General features: G+C 48.0%; 1 protein-coding gene across 13 annotated transcripts in view; it reads left to right on the forward strand.

Annotated features, from left to right (window-relative positions):
• Positions 1-22,509, forward strand: part of GIT2 (GIT ArfGAP 2) — a 2,415,297-nt gene that overhangs the window by 1,461,341 nt on the left and 931,447 nt on the right. For all 13 annotated transcript variants that reach the window (XM_069619395.1, XM_069619396.1, XM_069619398.1 and 10 more), the window contains one exon: positions 7,944-8,086. In XM_069619395.1, the coding sequence (XP_069475496.1) occupies positions 7,944-8,086 (143 nt within the window). The remainder of the gene's footprint in view (positions 1-7,943; positions 8,087-22,509) is intronic.

Below are 22,509 nucleotides of genomic sequence, written 5' to 3' on the forward strand. Positions count from 1 at the left end.
TGTGCAGTGGTGGGCAGTTTCTATGGTACCAAAGAGAAATATGGCTCAAGGAAAATAGGAGGGCTGTCCAGAAGAAACACCAGAGTGCCCCCTGCTGACCCTAGCATATAATATGAGCAATGAATGGCGGCCAATATCCAGGTTGTATAATTCGCTGATAGACAGACCCAACCCCAAGACCTCAGAGCTGAAAGACATATGGGAAAAAGACCTGGACACAGACATAATGGAGAAGGAATGGGACAGGGCACTGGGGTACCCCAAAGAAGTATCAAGGAATCCCCACGTCAAGCTGATAACTAAACGTACTGTATTGTACGTACATAACCCCACACAAAATAGCAAAGTTCAATAAGAAAGCAAGCTCACTATGCCCATGGTGCCGGACGGGAGATGCAGACCTAATGCATGTGTTTTGGGTGTGTGGGCATGCACGAAGGTTCTGGTTACGAGTTGAACAAGCTTGTAGAGAGGCTGGGTTAGTGAGATACGAATGGTCACCGAAAGAATGCTTCCTTGGAACATTCCCTAGGATCAGCAAATATAAGCATGTGATTAAGTTTAAGGACATGGCATGCATATTTGTCAAAAGAACTATAGCTACGGCCTGGAAGTCTTCCGGGGGCCCACAATATGTAAGGTGGCACAGGGAATTTGAGCACTGGGCGGAAGCAGTGATCAGGGTGTGGATGGATGGGGCAAACAAAGCAGGCCCAGATGGGAGCAATAAATGCGAGGCCTGGAAGGCGCTGATCTGGGACATGTTCCATCCGTCAGATGACAAACCCCCTTGAAGCCCGATTTCTTTCTGTACAGTGCCTACCCCTGATTCTACTACAACTTGAGCAAACTCCCCCGAACTGACTATTGCCCTGGGGAAGGGAAACAGGAGGCACAAACAGGGCCCCTAATCCCAATGCACTAGCAGTAAAAGTTTGGCAAACACAATGCCCGACAAGTGAAGAAGTTGTTTGTTTGTTGTTGTTAACTGTTGTTATCAACATAAAGATAAAAGCATAAACATTCTTATTGGGCATGTAACATTTGAAATGCATGGCTGTATTCATGAAAATGCCAATAAAACATTTTAAAATAACACTGACTTTCCTTTACATACACACTCCTCTTTACACAATTCATTTTTTTTAGTGTAGGCCATTTTGATTTGACATAGACTGACTAGGACTGTGTTTTCTTTATTATTTGATGGTAGAGGCTACTCTCCCATCGTAGCTATAGAGCGAAGTAGGAGTTTTCCCAAACCCCAAGAATGTAATACAGGTTTTGAAACGTGTAGCTCTTGTGTCTGTGTCATACTTGTGATGCCATTAATTCATCATAGTTGCTACGTTGAAGTCTTGGGGAAGGGGCCATGAGACTTGAGGAACTGCAATGCAGTCTTGAGGACGCAGCCTGAAGATCCTTTTCTTTTGAACTGCGTTGCTTTAAGCTTGGGGAAGGGAACCTCGAGGATTTCAGACTTTCCTTTTTCCTTCATGTAGGGAAATCCCACCTTAGCATAGGGCAAGTTAGGCCTTCAAAGATCCTGATATTTGATTTAATAAACCATCTTATTTTAAACTTTAAATCTGCTGTCTGTGCCTTTCTTCATGATGCCTTCACAGTGACAGACTGACCCACCATCTGCGACTATGGCATATCATTTCTTCAGATGAATGGGCACTACAGACAGTGGCCCAAAGGTACAGTCTCCCATTTCTGTAAAGGCCTCCCGATTCTCACCCAAGCAATCGATCTTTTCAGGATTCGGATCCGTTCATCCTACAGGAGATTCATTCCTTGTTGGTGAAAGGTGTCGTGGAGAATGCCTGTAGTGGAACAAAACCTGGTTGGTACTCCAGCTATTTCCTGGTCCCAAGAAAGACTGAGGACTGCAACCAATCCTGTACTGAGGGATTGAACAAGCTCCTCAGGAAACACAAATTCAAGACAGTCATTCTTTCGTAGATCTCCAGGCCCTTCAGTTCCAGGACTGGGTGGTGTCGCTCGATCTTCAGGATGCTCCCTCGATCTTCAGGATGCTTGCTTTCATGTGCCTATAAATCCCAGGCATAGGAAGTACCTAAGATCCTCCATTGGCAGTTCTCACCATAAGTTGCGAGTACTGCCTTTCGGGCTCGCCTCCGCCCCTAGGGTCTTCACCAAGTGCATGGCGGTAGTGGCAGTAAATCTAAGCAGGGGAGGGATTCACAACTTTCCCTACCTGGATGATTGGCTGATCGGGACCCGAACAGATTCTAGAACATATCAACAGCTCCTGCCATTCCCTGCACAAACTGTGCTTCTCCCTGAAATGCAAGAAGTCTCAAGTGACACCTTCTGAAATGCTTCAATTCATCCGGGCGGTCCTGGAAGGTTTTGCCTACCGAGTTGAGGACTCAACATTCCCTGCAGATGGTGAGATTTCAAAATGCTCAACATCTACCAGCATTCGATTTTGAGGTTGCTGGGCCTCATGGCATCTTGCATTTTCCTGGTACCAGAGGCCTGACTGAGGATGACGTCCCTCCAGTGGGTCCTCGGATCCCAATGGTCACAGTTCTCATGCAGCTTGACGGACCTTCTTCAGGTACTGAGCAAGGTTGCACAGGATTTCCTGTGGTGGGCATTCAAAGAGAACTTTATGATCCAGAAACCTTTTTGTGAACCTTAGCCGGAGGTAACTGTAGTCACGGACGCTTCCCTCATGGGGTGGGGAGCTCACATGAGTGATCTGACAATGAGCAGGCTTTGGTCCCCTGCAGAATCAAGACTTTACTTAAACCTGTTCGAGCTGAGGGTGATCAGACTGGCGCTGATGGCTTTTTGTCTTCCATCCAGGGAAAGAATGTCCTGATAATGACTGACAACACAGTGGCCATGCATTACCTCAACAAAAGAGGTGTAGGGTCCTTACCATTCTCCAGCATGAGGTCTGGCATGCATTCACATGCTCATGAATATTCCCAGTCGTCAGGATGGAAATCCTCAGTAAAAGAAAAAACAGTTTCACTTTAAAACTGTATTTCTCCTCTAAACCAATCACTGTCCTCTGGGTCATACTGCCCCAATCCAATGGACACCCTCTGCTTAAGCTCCACCTCTGGTGGCCGTCTTCAAATTTTTACTGCATGCTTCAGTGTTGGGAGTCATCAAGTTGCTCTGTGCGCCAATTTTGTGTTTGCATAATAGTTAGAATGTGACTGATTTTTGCTTCATTGTCTTTGATGAAGGATAGAGCCTGGCAACGGGGCTCCGCTACTGGCGAAGATCTTCATCCACCGTCGGATCATCGAAGTTTCAAGAAGGCCCAGCCTTGGGGCCTACTTTGCTTCCTTTCAGCATGGCTGAGGAGAAGGAAGGCTGTAGCTTCTTCAAACTCTGCAAAAAGTGTGGTTTAAGAAACATCTTCGTAGAAAATCGACACCATAAATGCTTGTACTGCCTGCATCCAGAGCACAATGAGGAAGGATGCGAGGTGTGCCGTGGTTTCTCGAAGAAAACCAAGAGTGATATATACAGCAGACTGTCGCGTCGCTCAAGACAAGCAAGGCCTCTCACGAAGGTTGAGATCCTTTGAAGGAAGCCCCATGTGTAGGGATCCAAGAGAAGGCCAAGCTCTGCTCCGCTAGCTCCGCTGGGTTCCCCACTGATGAGGGTCCCGAGTCAGACAAAAGGCGTTCGCCATCATCCTCCACCGTGAACCAGCCAACGAAAGTAGCGTCTTCGAAAAGATAGTCGCTAATCCTGTAAAATTTCTGTGTGTCTGCGGATAGACAGACGAAGGAAAACTCTGGGGAGGACTCGTCGAAGCCTGCTAAGGCTTCAACCAAGGTCAAGTCAACAGAGTCGACGACAGCACCATCAACAAAGGCAGCCACAAGCACTTTGTCATCTAAGTCAATGCATTCCATCGTGGCTCTGAAAGAGAGCGGGTCCAGGAAAGAAGTGGGGGGCGCCCAGCGGGTGTCCTTGCCCGCTAGGTTAGATATGGCTGCGGAAGCAGCAGCGAAGGAACTGGCACCAGTGAGAGACATGGCGGTCGCTCCGGCTCTACAGCCTCATGAGAGCGAGAGGGAAGCAGTCCCACCTGTGGAGCCTCCCAGGTATGTGGACAGGCAGGCTACTGAGGATAGACCAGAGCCGATCTACTATAGTACCAATGAGGATGATCCTCACAAGAGGTGCTGCTCAGACCACAGCGGAGGAGGACCTGAGGGAGGACCTCAGTCCGCGAGAGGAAGAAGGGACGTATTAGCCCGGATCCTACTCCGCTGGCTCCATTTACCCCTAGACCTAGGGACGTGTCTCTGGACATTCTATCCACTCTGCACACACTGATCACTGAAATACAACAAAGGAAGCAGGGCCGGCACCTCCAGAACCTCAGAGGGTAAACTCTCCCCTGCGGAAGAGGAAGTCCCAGGGTGGCGTGGGTCTTCGGCATCATCCGACCCCACTGCCACCACCATCTTGTCACGACAAGACTCCTACTGGAGCTCTAGATCCACACACGGACACGGCCAAGGGCACAGCTCCCACGGCTACTGGTACCGACGAGGACGACTATTTCATTGCGGGGGACGGGGTGATAAAGTTGGAGTTTTTCATTTGGTCATCTCGAGGGCCTCGGAACTGTTTCAGTTAGTCCAAGAGGAGATGAAGAAGGAGGGCTTCCTGTACCAACGCTGCAAGTCAAGGAGGAAGACCATGTCAGTTACCCTCCTGGGTGACATCTGGGAGGAGTGCCTAGCCCTAATGAAGGAATCCAAGTACAGCCCCGACCAAACGGGACAGAATGGAAAAGTAGTATAGGGTACACGACTCAGAAGGTGAAGTGGCCTCGGATCACACCATCACAGTGGCGGTAGACTTCGCAGACCCAGGTTTTCACCAGATGGGGAACGGGATGTCCCTGTGCCGTCAAGGTTGGCTGAAGGCTACAAACTTCCTCCAGAACGTTGAGACAAAGGTGCTGGTTATGCCGTTCTACGGGGAAAAGCTCTTCGGAAAGGCAGTCGACGAGTGTTTTCAGGCGATAATGACGGACACAGTATGTTCCCTGGGAACTTTGCAGCAGTGACAATCCTCGTCCTTTGGTCACTCTAGAGGAAAGCCAGGAAGATCTTCAAAGGGTTATAGTATGCCTTACAGGCAGCCCACGCGCTCTTCCACTCAAGCATACAGGGGATGCTCTCAAGGGAGCAGAGGTCAGCGGTGGCGCTGTCCCCAAGGCAGAACACCTCCCCCCAAACAGGCCTGAACCGGCTGTGCCTTCAGGCCCCCACATGAGGTCGACTGGCGAATTTCATAAGCACGTGGCAAATGATCACCACGGACAGATGGGTGCTGGACGCTCACGGACAGGGGCACACCTTGGAGGGCCAACACAAGTATCCTTGTATCCCTCAGATTCAGCGTCAAGAACTATATGTGCCGCAGCTTCTGCAGGAGTTGAGGTCCATGTTACAAAAAGGGGCATTGTAGCCCATCCTCCAGCGACTCCAAGGGATCTCCCTGTTGGCAGTTCACTTAGCTGGAACAGAGAATATGACACTGGATGTTCTGAGCATGCAGGGCTTTACCTCCCACAAGTAATAGCTGTCTCAGGAAGTCCTTTTGGAGATCTTCACCCTCTGGGGAGCCCCTCAGATGGATCTGTTTGCATCCAGTTCCAACAGGAAGTACAAGCTGTTCTGCGAGAGGGAATTTTCCCACAGAGGAGCACTGTGAAACGCATTCACAGTGGATTGGAATTTTCCACTTCTGTACGCATTCCCACCATTCCCAGTCCCAGTCATCCCTCAGGAGGTTGAGAAAGTTTGGGACAAGCATGATTCTGATTGCTCCAGATTTTGCCCGGGGTACATGATATGCGGGCCTCCTAAACATGGTCATCTTCCCTCCAATTTGTTTTCCTCCGAGAGTACATCTACTCTCACAGGAGGGTGTGCTGGTTCACCACCCAGGGATTGGGACCCTGAACCTTCACACCTCGTTTCTGAAAGATACAAGGACTGGGACCCTTTGCCAGAAGGCCAGCAACAAAGGGTCTATATTGTTGTGAGAAATGTTGCAGTTTGTGTAGAGCAAATGATATAGATCCCTTCTCAAGCAACACAACCATGGTACACCTGGCCCAGCAGGGTTTACAGGTGGCTACTGTGAAAGGATACTTATCTACGCTTTTTTTCTTCAAGTGCACACCAGATCAAGGATCGCACTTCAAAATGCCTATACTAATTCAATTTTTGAAAGGTTCCCTTTTCACCTGCCAGCCTGGCACTTGAATCTGGTATTAAATGTCCTGATGGGGGATCCTTTTCGAGCCACTTCATTTTTGTCCCCTCAGACTCCTTACATGGAAAACAACATTTTTGGTAGCCATCACTTCCGCACACAGAGTGAGCGAATTATAGACCCTCTTGTGCAAACCACTGTGCAAAGTCTTCCCCAAGAAGAAGGTAGTGTTTAGGGACCACCCTTCCTTCTTTCCTTTCAAAAGTTGTTTCAGAAGTCCATCTTTCTGAAAAAATAATTTAGCCGCTGCACCCTGCTGGTGGAAAAATGGCAGAAATCTGCTGAAGCCAGAAATGGTATCTAAGATGAGGAATTCATGGGAGGAACATCCATCAGAAAGAACATTACATGGGGTAAGACATTATTTAATCTCTAGAACAAAGGTTTCAGAATGAGGACCAGCTCTTCATAGGCTACATTGGCCCTTGACTAGGTAAAGCTGTGAGAAAACAGACATTATCAAAATGGATAGTATTGTGTTCCTGAATGCTACTCCATTGCAGGAAAGGAGATAGCAGAGAGCTTTAGCGCCCACTCGACTAGAGGGATGACCGGTCCTCCATAGAGGAGTTTCAATGTTGTACATCCGCCAAGCCACAGCGTGGTCCTCCCTACATACCTTCACAAAACATTATGACATGAATGATATGTTGGGTCAGGACACCCATTTTGTTAGGGAAGTCTTAAAACATGTCTTTCCCCCCTCCTGCTTATCTTTACTGCTATTGGAGTCTATCTAAGATGAGGACTCTGTGGGAGGAAACAATCCATTAGAAGACCAAATTCCTTAATTCCGTTAATGGTCTTTCAGATATATATTCTTCCCACGGATTCCTCTTCACCCTCCTATCTTGCTCTTCTGATAACAAGCTCACTCTTAAAGTTCCATAATGACTAATTCCCCAATGCAGCTGAGCACAGGGAAAAAGGATAGAACTAAAGTCATAGGGAGAGGTGTGAGCTATTGATACCAACATCACGAAAGGCAGCGAGAAAGGAGTGTGCTGAGAAACTTCAATGCCAAAACTATATGGTGCCCCGCTACTGGTGAAAAAGTTTCAGAAATTGGCTAAAGCAGGAAGAAGCACCCCAGGCAGGTTTTCATGACATGAGAGTCTACGGAAGGAATCATTGTATCCAGCAGAAAGAGCATTGCCACAGGTAAGTAATTTTTTGTTCTTCAGCTTGGATATTTACCCCCAGATTCATATAGAATACATCTAGAAATCCCTTTTTCGGGAGTTGGCGTTTCAGCGTCCTCCTTGACAAGAGGGAGGGTTTTCTAGGCATATATATTTGGGTAGGCCATCATACTGAAGAATAGTTATTTGCTTTTATTTGTTTTAGTTTACACAACCACCCACTTAATCTTCTGAAAATGCAAGCGCAGTTTAGTGAGAAGCCAACTGAGTCCGACTGTCACTAATCTCTCATTGGCACTAAGCCTTGTTTCTTTCTTGTTCTACATTGCACAAGTTACACTTGTCCTCTGGCATGAAGATGTTTTCCTCTGTTTATATCCAGAAAATAATCCCATTTCCATGGCTAGATTGACAGAATTGTAACATTAAAGGAAATGTTCTTAGTTATCTACATTTGGGTATTAAGGTTAATGTAATGCCAACTTTGTCTTGCTCTTACAGAACATGTGGAACTAATATTGAAAAGTATAAGTAATCAGCATAGTAATGAAAGTCAGGACAATGACCAGCCAGATTACGATAGCGTTGCATCGGATGAAGATACAGAATCGGAGTCAATGTCATCCAAAGCGAACAGAAAAAAGGTATTGTAGACTACATTGACCAATGTCTATTTTTTCACAGGGTTTCATACTGAAGTTTTGTTTGTACTCTAGTGACCTGCAAGCTCTTCTGTCCACAAGGCCTGCAACCTTGGGTCGGATCAGATGGGCTTAAACAAGAGATGCTTTCCGAGCCCCTTCCTATAGTATGAAAGAACTTTGCCTTGTAATGTGCATCTTGTTCCGCCTAATCTAGGTTTTCCCAGCCCTCCAGGATGCAAGTCTGAATGCCAGACACCATAAAGATTACCCTTATATCGAAATGCTTATGGACCTTTGTACCACTGTGCAGGTCCTGCTACACCACATTGCTATGTGGGTTCTGTAATCCCACATCACTAAAATGACCTTGCTATGCAGATTAGAGCCCCATACCGCAAAGACGATGCCTGCAAATTCCCTATAAAACTGAAGAAAATCTCTTTCTATTTGAAGTTGAATCTGGCTTTGTGACAAAACGATTACTGCCCTGCAGTAGTACAAGGATGAGTAGTGGCTAAACTGCCTACTCAGCCATTACATTACTACAAAGCAACAGTTGTCCCAATCGTAAAGGTGAAAAAGGCCATAGTCAAGTGATATACTTCCTTCTCCTTTTATTTCCAAATCATACTTTATTAGTTTTACCAGTACATTACATTGCACTACAAACATCTTGGATCAAACTGTCATATCCATAAAATCTCCTTCTCCAGGACATGACATACTCCAGTAAGCTCTTCTTCCAACATTAATCTTTCACTGGTGTCTCCACATATCTTTATATATAAAGCAGAATGTATGTATGTATGTATTTTTGTCCGGCTATACAAATCCACACCGTCGAACCCCCATCTACCACATTTTGCACAGATTCCTCCTTTGTCTGGGGCAAGATCGTAGTCTGTGTTTGGATGCAAAAATCGTATATGCCAAAAATGTTTTGGATGTGTGTGTGTATGTTTGTCTGGCTATACAAATCCACACTGTTGAACTGTTGAAAACTGCTACCAAAATGTGCATGGATTCCTCATTTGTATGGGGCAAGATTGTAGTCTGTTTGTATGCAAAACATATACTCCGTTGAGACTCTCATTTACTGATGCTCACCCCTATTCACTACAGTAGGTAAGGAGGCAACATTTGGAAAAGTGTCAGAAGTTTAATGTTCGATGTGTTGGTTATTCCTCTGACATGTATTATTACTGAATACAGTTCGAAAGTGTTTAAAAAAATTATCTTATCACATCACTCCAAATAGGGTAAATGGCAAGGTTACAGTTTATTTAAGTTTGTTCACAAGAAGAGAGCACAATCAATCAATCTTTCTTGGACATTTTTTCAAATGTGCTGAAGCCATTGAGTGACTGAAACATGCTGCACAAAAAACAAACATCACTTGGAAAAGCTCCATCTGATGCAAAGGGAAAATCAATATCAAAAGCTTCTGAAACACAACAAAACAGTAGCACGAATTGCCAACCAGAGGATCAGAGTAACTTTCTCCAGGGAAAATGAGATGCCAGAGCAAACTGAAGCAAGCCTTGCTGACATGAGGACAAGAGCAACCTCCTCCAGGGAACATGGAAAACTAGAGCAAACTGAAGCAAGATTTGACGACAACAGGACAAGAGCAACATCCTCCAGGGCACATGAGACACCACTCGATTAGGACACGGGCAATGCTGGGTACCCGAGCTAATATGTTTGTTTAACCGTTCCGTGAATTGAAAAGTAACCCTCCCTACTTCCTTCCCATATCCGAACCCAAGACATCTGCTCTCCTACTTTCCCACTTCGCCTTTGGTCACCTGGATCTATTGGAACAGCCGTCAACCCCAACTTGTTTAGCATGTCCCGCAACTCTAATCCTTCCCTTCTATACTCTTATGTTTTGTTATGAATTAACCATTCCACCTTGAGTTTGTGCAAGGGGCCATTGATCATTCGTTAGCTTCTCCTATGTAAATATGTTTCTTGCCACTGTTAACCACTCTTTTTAGTGGGCAACTTATTGCTCTTCCAGTGCTTGACAAGGTTAAACCATCATGCCAAAAATAGGGTACGTCTCATTTGATCTAGTGCACTACCCCTATTCTCCAACCCAAATAACAGTAAGAACGGGTCAAAGCTTCTCTCAATACCTTCCTCTTCTTTGACCCATAAGAGCACTCCCTCCTCCATCCCCAATGTGTGGATTTTTTACAAGCCCACCACTTGTGTCAATACATGCCTGCCTCACCACCAACAGAGAGGGCTATTTTCCGGGTACATCTGTGAAAGCTTTACAGGGGTGTATTTCCACCAGTGTAACAATTTGAGAGCGTGTAGTCTATTTTGTGTCAATATAGATGTCCTGGCAGTTGTCGTCAATCTCCCACCCGAAGTCGATCTGCACTGCTCTCAGACTCTTAAAGGGCCTGTTGGTTCAACTAGGAGGATAGGCTTATAAAGCTTGGATATTATCCCATTATAATTTCTTAAAGACACCGGTTTTATTTTTTAATGGAGTCAACTGTCTCCTCAGATTCTCTCCTCATTTCCTTTCCATTAATGACTGTGTAAAACTGCATTCGTAATTGGGAGCCGTTGCCTTAAAGTTTAAGGATCCAGGTGCTCTATAATACCCTCAACTGTGCTCCCCTGTAATAGGTCTCCAAGTCAGAGAACGCCACCCTTCCTTGGTGCCTGGGATGCACCAGTGTGCTGTACCTGTTCCTTGGCCTAGATTGCCCCCAGGTTACGAATGTTCTCCAGCGCCTCACTATAGAAAATCTCACCAAATCTCTCTTTATGTTCCAAAGGAAGTCACTGGGTAGAGATATAGGTACGATTTGAAAGAGATAATGGAACTTGGAAAGAACGTTCATTTTAGTTATGTTCAGATGGGCCATGCAGGAGATCTGCCAAGGTCAGCTTTCGCTCGTGCCCATAGCCCTGGATATTTTTTCTTTTCTGTAGGTCTCTAGGTACATCCATAATGAGATACATTATCTTATGCTCAGCTATTCTAAAGCCCTGTTAGGGAGAATTCTCTGTTTAGGCTGAATTTCCTAACCTAGTGAGTCCCCCAGCAGCTTTGCTGGATTTTTGGGGTTTATTTTTTTCTCCTGCCAAGAGTGAGACTCTTTTACCCTCACTCTTGGGCATGATTTGAGTGTGTTTCTGTGACTCTCGATGTGCTTAATGGGCTAAGGGGTCTTTTACTCCATAGGTTTTCAATGAGTTTTTGTGATGTGTGTTGCACAGCACCCTCAGTGCAGTAACACAGGGGTGCCATAGCGACCCCCCAATCTAGACTCCATACCCTGGGACTGACTACTGTCTCCCAGGGCATGTAAAGTCACCATTGACTTTACTAGTCTCACATTCTGAACAGAACCAGTACAAACCATCATATTGTGGACGTACTGGTCGGGGCAATTTGATTGCCCCGGGGTCTGTTAGTCGAGGGGGCACTTCTCCGTCCCCCCGATCGAGTTTTGGCTGGTGGCAGTGGATACTACTTTTTATATTCAACCGCGAATATATCTCTATGGGATTTCGCATTGTTCGGGGCTACCAACTTTAATTATTTAATTCCTATAGCCTCGAACATACCGCCGGTTTATTTATTTAATATTAATTCTCCGGTTGGTATTTTTTGCCAGAACTCGGTTCTAAAATGGCGTTTGTGTTCGCTTCTGTGACTCCAACCCAAGTTGAGCCCTTTGTTCCACTTTTTGGCAGGCTTCTCCACAGAAGCCCTCCAAAGTGGTGCCACTCTGTCTGGGGTACTTAGGAGGGGTGGAGGGGGATTTAGGCACCCTGGACTGAGTTGACTAGGCAACTCAAGTCACACTCCATCCTGATTGGCCCAAGTGGTGAGCCGGCCGGCTCACCACTTAGCATGTTTGGGTGACAGCTAGGCTGAGTGAATGGGGGTTTTCTGCATAAAAGCAGGGGACTGGAACTTCAGAGGTCGCCACAGGACCTAAGAATCCAACGAGGGAGAAGCTGAGCTGACCTGCTACGACGACACCACCGGTGGAGCCCTGCTGAACCGTCTCACCACTTTTCCCAACGAAAGAGGAGATCTCCAGCCCGAAGAGTCTTCTTCCTTCGACTGGTGGGGATAACCAGTCTGCTTCCTTTTTCGCTTCCTGGAGCATCTCGTGGCCGCCTTGCCTGTGCCAAGCACCCCGGCAACCGGGATACCACGTTTTACCACTACCGCAAATCAAAGGGTAGTACCTTTAACCGGAAAACTCTGCGGCTGGTTTCTTCCCTGGCAGTGCAACGACCTTCATCTTTCCTCCACGTGGAGATCTTCTCTTCCTCTGGACGACGCCGCGACTTGCACCCGCTGCCAGGAACAACTGCCCCCGCTGGAGGATCCTTTCCACATAAGGTACCGTGTTCCGCCTGGCTTCCCTTGCAACCGACTGTACGGGGTAGATTTAGCCCCCGGCTTTCGAACCTGGGTTAGCCTGGGATACCCTGGCTAAACTTTTCTGAGCCTAACTAAAACCTTTCTGAACTCCCTGCAAGACTTTTTAAGCCTGTTTTCATTGTTTGATCTTGGGTGCATTTGTGCCGTGCTCTCTCCAAGAGTGGGCCCGGCCTATGGACTTTGGCTCACAAGTAACTTTTGACTTTCCTGCCTTGTTTAAGAGTTCCTGAATATTAGTGTGGTGTATTTTCCTACATTCTGCCTTTTTCCCTCCCTTGTTCGTTAACTTATTGGAGTGCCATCATAGTTAAGCGCTCACCTCTGACTAGAAATAAGTGGTGTTAACTAAGACTTGTCTGATAAGGAATAAGGGATGCATATATAACAATAGTAACTGTGTTGAGAGTGATTTACAATAATAGTGCTGTAGTGTTTCAATCAGTGTGTTTTTAAATAAATAATTATATACCTTGATACCAAAGCTATGGTCAGGGTTTGCTTGTGCTATTGTATCTGAGTGCCTATTGTGTATACTTTGCATACTTCCTACCTTTTCTTGAGGGAAGTCTGACTGCTCAGCCACTGCTACCAGGTAAATCTGGGTGGTGCAGACTGCTACCAAGTGGGTTTACTGCCAACACCTGTAGTCCTAAATCTTTTGCAGTGGTCCCCAAGGGAACTGCACAGGTTTCTGCCTAACAAGCCCCTTTTGATAATGGATCTTTATGTCTTGGGTGAGGTGCGTCATAATAGCAGTACCAGGGATTTCATATAATTTACTTTAAAGCATGAATGCTGCCCATACACCTGTATTTCTTCTAGAATTTGGGTTGTTCTAATTGGTTCTGTAACATACATCAGGCTATCTATCATCTGTGAAAGGTGCTAATTTGTATTCCCTTTCATACCCAATATACCTTTGATCACCTTCTTATGTTGCATCCTAGCTGCTCCATCATAAGCGCATACAGTAGTGGGGAGAGGGGGCACCCCTGACTGGCCTCTCTTCACATGTGAAATTTCATCAGATGGATGCCGTTAACCTGAACTTTAGCCTTCGGCTCAGAATATAATACCTGCATCCACCCCATCCAGTTTCACCTAAACCCACATTTCTGCTGAACTGCTTCTAGGAAAGCCTATCTGACCCCGTTGAACACCTTTGTGGCAGCAAGTATGATGATAACAGAGTCAGCTAGGTGCTGCTCCGAGAGTGACATTAAATCCAATGTCTTCCTTAAGTTTTCCGATTCCGGTCTTTTTTTCAAGAATTCCCACCTGGTCCTCGTGTACAAGCACGTGAAGATGCTATTCAAGCCTGGAAGCCAAGATCTTTCTGGCTAATGTTGTATCATCCACATTAATCAAAGAGATGATCTATAGGCAGTGCACTAAGTTATGTCTTTCCCCTCCTTTGGTATTAGCATAAGGAAATTATATTTTACTTATATCGCGCTCGTACACAAGTATTTCAGAGCGCGAATCAAAGCTTTAAGAAATAAGGGGATGTATTTCCCCACTCACTAACATGTCATTAAATATCTTAACAAGGAACGGCGATAGTACCTCACTGAAGAACCTCCCCAAGATATTAAATTTTCTCCATATTTTCACTCCCTTCCCTTGCATATAGTACTTGATAATAATTAGCAAAGCATCTGGCTATATCCTCCGGGGAGTTCCACCTCTTCCCTTCCCTTCCCTGACTAAAATGTCCTTTACCCTCCCATCTACTTTTTGGGTTGCCAATCTACTTGCCAAAATTGTACCCGCCCTATCTCCTTTCTCATGGTATTGCTGTTTGACTAAATTCATTGCATAGTATGTTTTACTTAAATTCTGTTCTTGGAGCTCAGCACTCAGTTTATGGATGTTCTCCTGCACTTTACTACTTTTCTTCTCACTGTTATTGTATTCCTCCTCCAGACCCCTGATCCTTAAGTCATCTTCTCCGAGACCCTACTGCTATAATGAGCCCTCTTATCATAGTATTATCTGCTTCCCACACTATTCATATGGGAAACTCACTGTTCTCATTCGCTTTAAGGATGAGTTTTATTTAATCCTTAAGCGTTTCCCTAAAGACCCTATCATGAAATAGGATGTCATTACATCGACAACTACTAGGGCCTCTCCTGAACAGCATGAGCACCATAATATGCTTTTGGTATAATTTGTGAACCCTCCACTAGAGAGTCTTTACCTTTTTCTATCAAAAAGATGGTAATTTCTCATGGAGGATTTATGCACAGCCGAGTAGAAGATATAACGTTTCTTATCAGGAGTATCCTCCCTCCATAAGTCACTTAGTGTCGGAGCAGACACTCACTCACCAAAATCTGCACCTTCTTGTTCCCTCCTCCTTGAAGGCTCTGTGTGTTTCGCTAATCTGTCCAGTTCCGGGTTCAATAGTATTTAAAATCTCCCTCTACTATCCGGTCCACAGCATTAAAGGCGGTTTCTACAAACCGAAGCTGATGCGTATTCCATACATAGAGAGTTGCTAGTGTGAATTTTCTCCCAATCATTGTTCCTTTCACCATAAGTAGTCTACCCTCTTGATCTTTCCTTATCTGTAAAACTTCGAGTGGGAACTTGGGACTTAGTAAGATACCCACACCCCTTTTCTTAGCTTTGGTCGGCGACCAAAACATTTGGGTTGTTTTCTTTCCCAACATTCGACATTCCTTCTTCCTCAAAATGGTGTTTCCTGTACAAACAGTATTGTTACATTGTCTCTAGCCCTTTTCCTAGCTAGTAGCGACCTCTTGGTCAGTGAGTCCATATATGATGTGCATACAAGTGCATGAGTCAACCAGAGTGATAGAACAGCATTGAAACAACAGAGAGGAACCAGCACTGAATTTGTCATACAATTGCAATACATATCGACTAACAGGTGATGGGAGGAGGGGACAGCGGCGCACCGGCCTCGTCTCCCGAGTCAGCAGACAAGGAGGAGATATAGAGGCAAAAGGGGCCCCAAATGTTCCTTGCTCTAGATCTACTCGGTTGCAACAGTATCCAACACTCATCAGTGTCTGACGCCCATGTGAAAGCACATAGCCACTGTTCATGTGTAGGGGATCTGGGTCGGAGCCATAACAGGAGGATACAGCGGATTTCAAGAAGGAGACCCAGGCTTGCCAATCTCTTGAAATCACGGTTCAATGCTGGGAGTTTGTAAAAGAGGCAAGTCAGTGGAGATGGGGTGATGGTACACATTTCTGACAGGGATGTACATACTGTAGCCCAGAACCGGGTGAGCTGAGGGCATGACCATAGCATGTGCATGTAGTCTGCATCCTCAGAATTGCATCTTTGGCATGTAGGTGGGTGGTCACATGACATACGGTGTAGCCTGATCGGCGTGTGGTGGAACCTATGCAGTATATTGAATTGAATTTGTTAAAAACGGGAGTTAAATGAGATTGTCTGCGAGCGGGTACACATGTATTCCCAGTGCTGATCGGACACCTCAACACCCAGACCCTAGCCTAGGCTTCCCTGAGTTTAGTAAACGGTGGGGACGCCCTACTCCGAAATGCGGTGTATAGTCTAGAGACCTTACCCTTAAGGGTTGCAGTGTGTCAAGACCGGTGGGGGGTCTGTACTTCCGCTCTCTATATGGTAGAGGAGAGGCACAGAAGACCCCAGCCAAGATTCTCGATTACGGTAGCGATGGACGAGCAATCAAGGCCTAGCTTCTCAGGAGGTGATGCAGGCTGGTTCTTAAGTACAGGGTATCCCCAAGCCCCCACAAAGGAATGTCCACACACTGTATTACTGAAAACACAGTCTTTATATAATTAATATTCAAGGGTTATGTACACTTATCACAATAACGCACTTTGTGCTCAGGAAAATCAGCAATGGTAAATATCTACAATTCTAAAGTGGTACCACTAATATTAGACCTCATTAAAGTGCATTCACAATACTGTTAAAATGGCACACAGATCAATAAGAAGGAAACCAGCAATAGAGAGAGGAGAGATAACAGAGGGTTGAAACAATAGGCAGAATACTGGCCCCTACCACTGGACACAGTTCTGTGTGGAGATCCCCCCACCTGGGCAACCTGTAAAATAAAGGGATATGACACAAGCCCAGTCCATATATTGTTCAACAGTCTTATTCTCTCCTACAATGTTTTTACCCCCCCAATGTACCTGGTGGAGTCGAGTTCTTCGAAGAGGCGTCGACAGATCCTTCTTGAATGACCCCCTTTTAAGCAGGAGTCACGGATCGTCGAGAGGCGTAGAGAAACGTCGAAGACCTCGGGGTTCGGCGACGGGGAATCGACGGCCCTTCTTGAATGCCTTCCCTTTCAAGCGGGAGGCACGGGGCGTCGAACGTCCGTCGACGAACGAGGTAGAACGATGTCGAAGAGGCGGCAGCTTCGTCCGAGCGGTGCTCGTCGGCGTCGGGGCGTCGGCGTCCTGCACGGCGGAGGTGTGCGGGGCACCTCGATGACAATAGTTCTGGACCGCAAAGATTGTAGAGACGGGAGCCCAGCAAGGGCGTCGAGTCGCTCGAGTCTTTGGGATCGTGAGGTGGCGGGAAACCCACCGGCGGATTCTCCTCGGCGCGTTGGTCGTCCTCGACTTTCTCCGGCGGGACAAAGCGGCCGACGATGCGGACGAGGGAGTCCTTCAAGGCAAATGTTCTTAGGCAAGGAGCGGACGGCTCCGGTCGTCGGCGGCACGGCGTCAAGTGGTTCCCACGGCTGGGCAACACAACTTCGACGGGCCTCCAGCGGTTACACAGACCTGCGAACCCCGGTCGACGGCAATGGACTTCGACAGCGTCGATGTCCGGGTGCTTCACTTCGATCTCCTCGGCGGTCCCGTCTCGGGTCGGCAGCCTTTCGAGGGTCTGACTTCCAGGGCGCTTCGGCGAAGATTCAGCGGTGCTCGATGGTCCCTCGGAGCACGGGAAGAGGGCGCCTTACCAGGTCCTCTCTCGGGTCAGTCCTCGACGATTTCGACAACCTTCAGTTCCGTCGAAGCAAATGCCACAGCAAGTCTTCTTCTTCCAGCTGGACGTCGAGGATCAGCAAATCCAGTTACTCTTGAGTGGAGACTCAGCTTCTGAATGCTTCTGAACAATTTCCAGTGGTGAGAGGTCCCCAGATATACTATTCTGTCTCTCATCCACACTGCTGGCACACACACAGCAGCCAATCACACAGAAGGGCATTCATGCAGTCAGTCAGCCAATCAGGCACACAGTGCATTCAGGCCACACTCCTCCCTTTCAGACACTCACAACAAGGAATGTGGATTGGGACAAGTACCCAGCCATTCAACACTACACACTGCATTCAGGCCAGTTTCGGGCAGGGCTGTCTCAGTCTTTGTCTCTCATGCCAGAAACCAGACAACCACAACAAGGAGTGTATATTGGTCACACACTCCATTCACCCAGGTCCCACCCACAGGAGGTACCCACAACATACAGTCACTGGGAAGGCTCCAGTCAGTCTAGCTGGGCCTTCACAACAACACCATATATGGAACTTCCACCCAACAGCCAGTCAGGGGGAAGGGACAGAGTCAGGGCTTCCCAGGACTTTGGGAAAAACAAGATAACAGGCAATAGAAAGCAAGAGGCCACAGGGGCCATCTTGTTTCCTATCAGGAATCAACTGATTCCAATGGCAGGGCCTGGGTATCCCAAAATGGAGGACACCCAGAGCACCTGTCAAATTCAGCATGGAGCTGCCACCAGCCCATACCCTGCTCTGTGGGCCACCCACAGGTGCCCAAAAACATACACTAGGGGCACAGGGTTGTACCCCTACTCATGGGTGCCATAAGGGTATCCCATGGGTCTGTTCACCAAACCAAAAGAGAGCTGCACTGCCAGGAGTCCCTCATGGACTCCTGGGCAGAAAACATGACAGAACACACGGTAAAAACAGAAAAAGGACAAGGATTCAGAGGCCCTGTCCCTCAGATGCATTTCCGGCATCACAGTCGCCCCCCCCAGACTGAGGTGGAGGGTGCCTAATCTCCCACGGGATAGACACCCTCATCCAGACGGTCAACATACCTTCTGGAAAGGCCATCTGCATTATCGTGACTCTTCCCTGGTCTGTGCTCTATGGTGAAGTCTAGCCCTTGTAGGCTAATCGACCACCTGAGCAATTTCGGATTCTCACCCTTCATCTGCATAAGCCACTTCAGGGGCTTATGATCTGTTTGGACCTTGAAGGTGGACCCCGTAAGGTAGGGCCTAAAACGCCTAAGGCTCCAAACTATACTAAAACATTCCTTTTCAACAGTAGCCCACCTAAGTTCTCTACCCTTGAGTTGTCTACTGATGAATATGATAGGATGTTCTCTCCCTTTGTCATCTAACTGGGACAAGACAGCTCCAATTCCGGTGTCGCAGGCATCCGTCTGGACGATAAAGGGTCGGCTGTAGTCAGGCGCACTCAACACAGGTGCCCTACACAGACTTTCTTTCAAGCCATCAAAGGCCCTCTGACAGTCTTCAGTCCAATTAACCTTCCTAGGCTGTTTGGGTGAAGTTAGAGCTGTCAGGGGTGCAGCTATGGTTCCATAGTCTGCCATGAAATTGCGATAGTACCCAGTGAGGCCCAAAAAGGCTCTCACCTGGGTTTGAGTAGTGGGAGTCTCCCAGTTCTGTACGTCCTGTACTTTACTGGAGAGAGGTTGGATTTGACCCCCTCCTACCTCATGACCAAGATAGGTAACTTTCCCCTGAGCTATCTGGCACTTGGTGGCCTTGATAGTGAGGTTAGCCCTTTTCAAGGCCTGCAACACCTTATCCAGATGTGTCAAATGCTCTTCCCAGGTGGAACTGTAGACGGCAATGTCGTCTAAGTAAGCCACACAAAAGGCTTCCAGCCCACTGAGCGCATGGTTGACCAATCTCTGGAAGGTGGCAGGGGCATTCTTCAACCCAAAGGGCATGACCCTAAACTGGTAGAGTCCCTCCGGTGTGGAGAATGCCGTCTTTTCCTTGGCATGGTCCGTCAGAGCTATTTGCCAATAGCCTGAGGTAAGGTCAAAGGTGCTCACAAATTTGGCAGCACCTATAGTGTCCACGAGCTCATCAGCCCTGGGCAATGGGTGCGCGTCAGTTTTGGTGACGGCATTGACTCCTCGGTAGTCCACACAGAACCTCCAATCCTTGGTACCCGCCGGGGAACTTGCCTTGGGGACAAGGACCACTGGACTGGACCAGGGACTGGTGGAGGGTTCAATAACACCCAGATCCAACATCTTGGCGACCTCAGCCTGGATGTGGTTTTTGACGGTATCTGACATACGATAGCTCCTGCTTTTGACAGGCACACTGTCACCAGTGTCAATTTCGTGCTTACACCACGGTGTAAGGCCCGGTGTCAGTGAAAACAGAGGGGCATACTGCTGGAGCAAAGCCCGGCAGGCCCTCTGCTGCTCTGTTGTCAAATCGGGAGAGAGTTGTACTCCCTCCACTGAGCCATCCTGAGGGTTGCTATGCAGCAAATCAGGAAGGGGCTCACTCTCATCCTCTTCTTGCCCTGAAGCTAGCAAGAGACATGAGACCTCTGCTCGCCTGTGGAAAGGCTTGAGCCTGTTGACATGGAATACCTGGGGGGCTACCCCAGAGGCTCCCATGTCCACCAGATAATTGACTTCGCCCATCTTGGAGATGATCCTGAAGGGTCCAGTCCACTTGTCTGCCAAAGCTCTAGGCTTGGTAGGCTCCATCACAAGGATTTCCTGTCCCGGAGTCCAATCCACTTGCGAAGCTTTCAGGTCATGCCAGTACTTATTCAATTCCTGGCTGGCCTTGAGATTTGCTGTTGCCTGACCCATCATTTGTGTCATCCTCCGCCTGAGGCCTAACACATAGTCCCCCACTTGCTTGGCGGGACCTGGAGGGGTGGCTTCCAAGCCTTCTCGGATCAAGGCGAGGGGCCCCCTCACGGGATGTCCAAAGAGTAACTCAAAGGGGCTGAAACCAACACCCTCTTGAGGTACCTCTCTGTAAGCAAACAGCAGGCATGGCAGGAGGAGATCCCATTTCCTCCTTAGGGGCTCTTCCAAAGCACCTAGCATGCCCTTGAGAGTTTTGTTAAATCTCTCAACCAGACCATTGGTCTGGGGGTGGTAAGAGGTGGAGAACTTGTAGGTTACCCCGCACTCTTTCCACATGGTTTTCATGTAACTAGACATGAAGTTGGATCCTCGGTCAGAGACAACCTCCTTGGGGAATCCAACACGGGTGAAAATGCCCAGGAGAGCCCTGGCAACCACCTTGGCAGTAACAGTCCGAAGGGGTATTGCCTCAGGGTACCTGGTGGCATGATCTACCAAGACCAGGATGAACCGATGTCCACCTGAAGTGGGAGGGTCAAGGGGACCGACGATGTCGATGCCCACCCTCTCAAATGGTGTGCCAACCACTGGTAATGGCTGCAGTGGGGCAATGACCCTGCCTCCAGTCTTGCCAGACAACTGACAAGTTGGGCAGGTCCTGCAGTGGGACTCCACCTCTACTCCCATCCGTGGCCAGTAGAAATGGGCAGAGAGCCTCTGCTTAGTCTTCTTGGTCCCAAGATGACCAGCCAAGGGCACCTCATGCGCCAACTGCAGTAGGAAGGGCCTGTAAACCTGGGGTACCACCAACCTCTTGCGGGCACCAGGTTCGGGCTTAGTGGGCTCACTAACAAGGAGCTCACCCTCCCAATAAATCTTGAATGTCCTAGGCACTTCACCTTGTGCCTGGGACAGGGCCTGTTTCCTCAGGCCCTCGAGAGAGTGGCACTCTCTCTGTCCCTTACAGAAGTCTGCCCGGGAGGGTCCCCCTTCAGCTAACAAGCATTGAAGGTCGGGATGATCCTCCGGGTTGAGAACCTCTCCCACAGGAGAGTCTTCTGTCTCTTCTCCCACAGGAGTTGAGTTTGGGTTTTCCGCTGGACCCAGCCCGTCCGGAGCATGGATCCCATTGGGTGCTGTCGGAACAGCAGGAAGAGAAGGTGTTCCCTCCACAGAGGTGGCCTTCTTGGTCTTCCTTCTTCTTGCCTTAGGCCTCGCCTTTGGCTCGGGTACCTGACTCACAGCCAGACCCGGTGTCACCTGTGACCTAGTGACTGCAGCAGCAGTCATGGGAAGACCATCCGAGATCAACCCCAACTCTACTAGATCATTTCCTAACAGAATGTTAGCAGGGACATTGTCCTGAACCAGGACAGGAAGCTTTGCTGTCTTGTCTCCAATCATGAGTGTGACTAGGGCTACAGGCGATAATTTGGGAGGCCCACCAGCTAACCTGGTGGTTCTCAGAGGAGCACCTACATAGTCCTCTGGCTTGAGCAGGGTCCTGTCCACCACTGTCATGCTTGCCCCAGTGTCTCTCAAACCAGTAGAAGGCTGGCCATTCAAGAGGACACTTCTCAAAAATCTACGGGTGTTCTGTGGGATAGTCGCCAGTACTTCTGCGTACTGGTCCCAGGCCCCAAGGGACACTAAGGAAATCTCTACTGGAGCACCAAATGTGATTCCTGTAGAGGAGGGGAGGACAGTGGCCTCCACCTCAGACACGGGGTAAGGGTAGGTCAGGCTGACAGCCTGTACTCCAAGTGCCTTACCTTTACACTTGGGGTCACCCCTTTTGTGATCCAGAGCCCCACAATCCCAACAAGTGCCAGGAGTGCGGGGTACGGTACTGGAACCACTGGGAGCCTGCTTTGCAGCAGGTGGACCACTACTCTTATTCCCACCCACAGAGGACTTATCCCCACTAGATTTTTGGGTCTTAGGAGAGGAAGGTTTTGGTTTACCCGACTGTGACTGCTTTTGGGACTCCTCAGCTTTCTGAGAGGCCCCCTTTTCTTTGTCCTTGTCCTTCCCACTGGAGTCCTTAGGGGACACCCGGTGGGAGACCCACTTGTCAGCCAACCTAGCCAGCTTAAAGGGGTCCAAAATGTTCTGGTCAGCCACATACTGACGCAGCTCTGGTGAACAGGCTTCAG

This window comes from Ambystoma mexicanum, chromosome 10 (assembly GCF_040938575.1).
Source record: "Ambystoma mexicanum isolate Mex_15411 chromosome 10, UKY_AmexF1_1, whole genome shotgun sequence".
In the NCBI taxonomy this organism is placed as follows: domain Eukaryota; kingdom Metazoa; phylum Chordata; class Amphibia; order Caudata; family Ambystomatidae; genus Ambystoma; species Ambystoma mexicanum.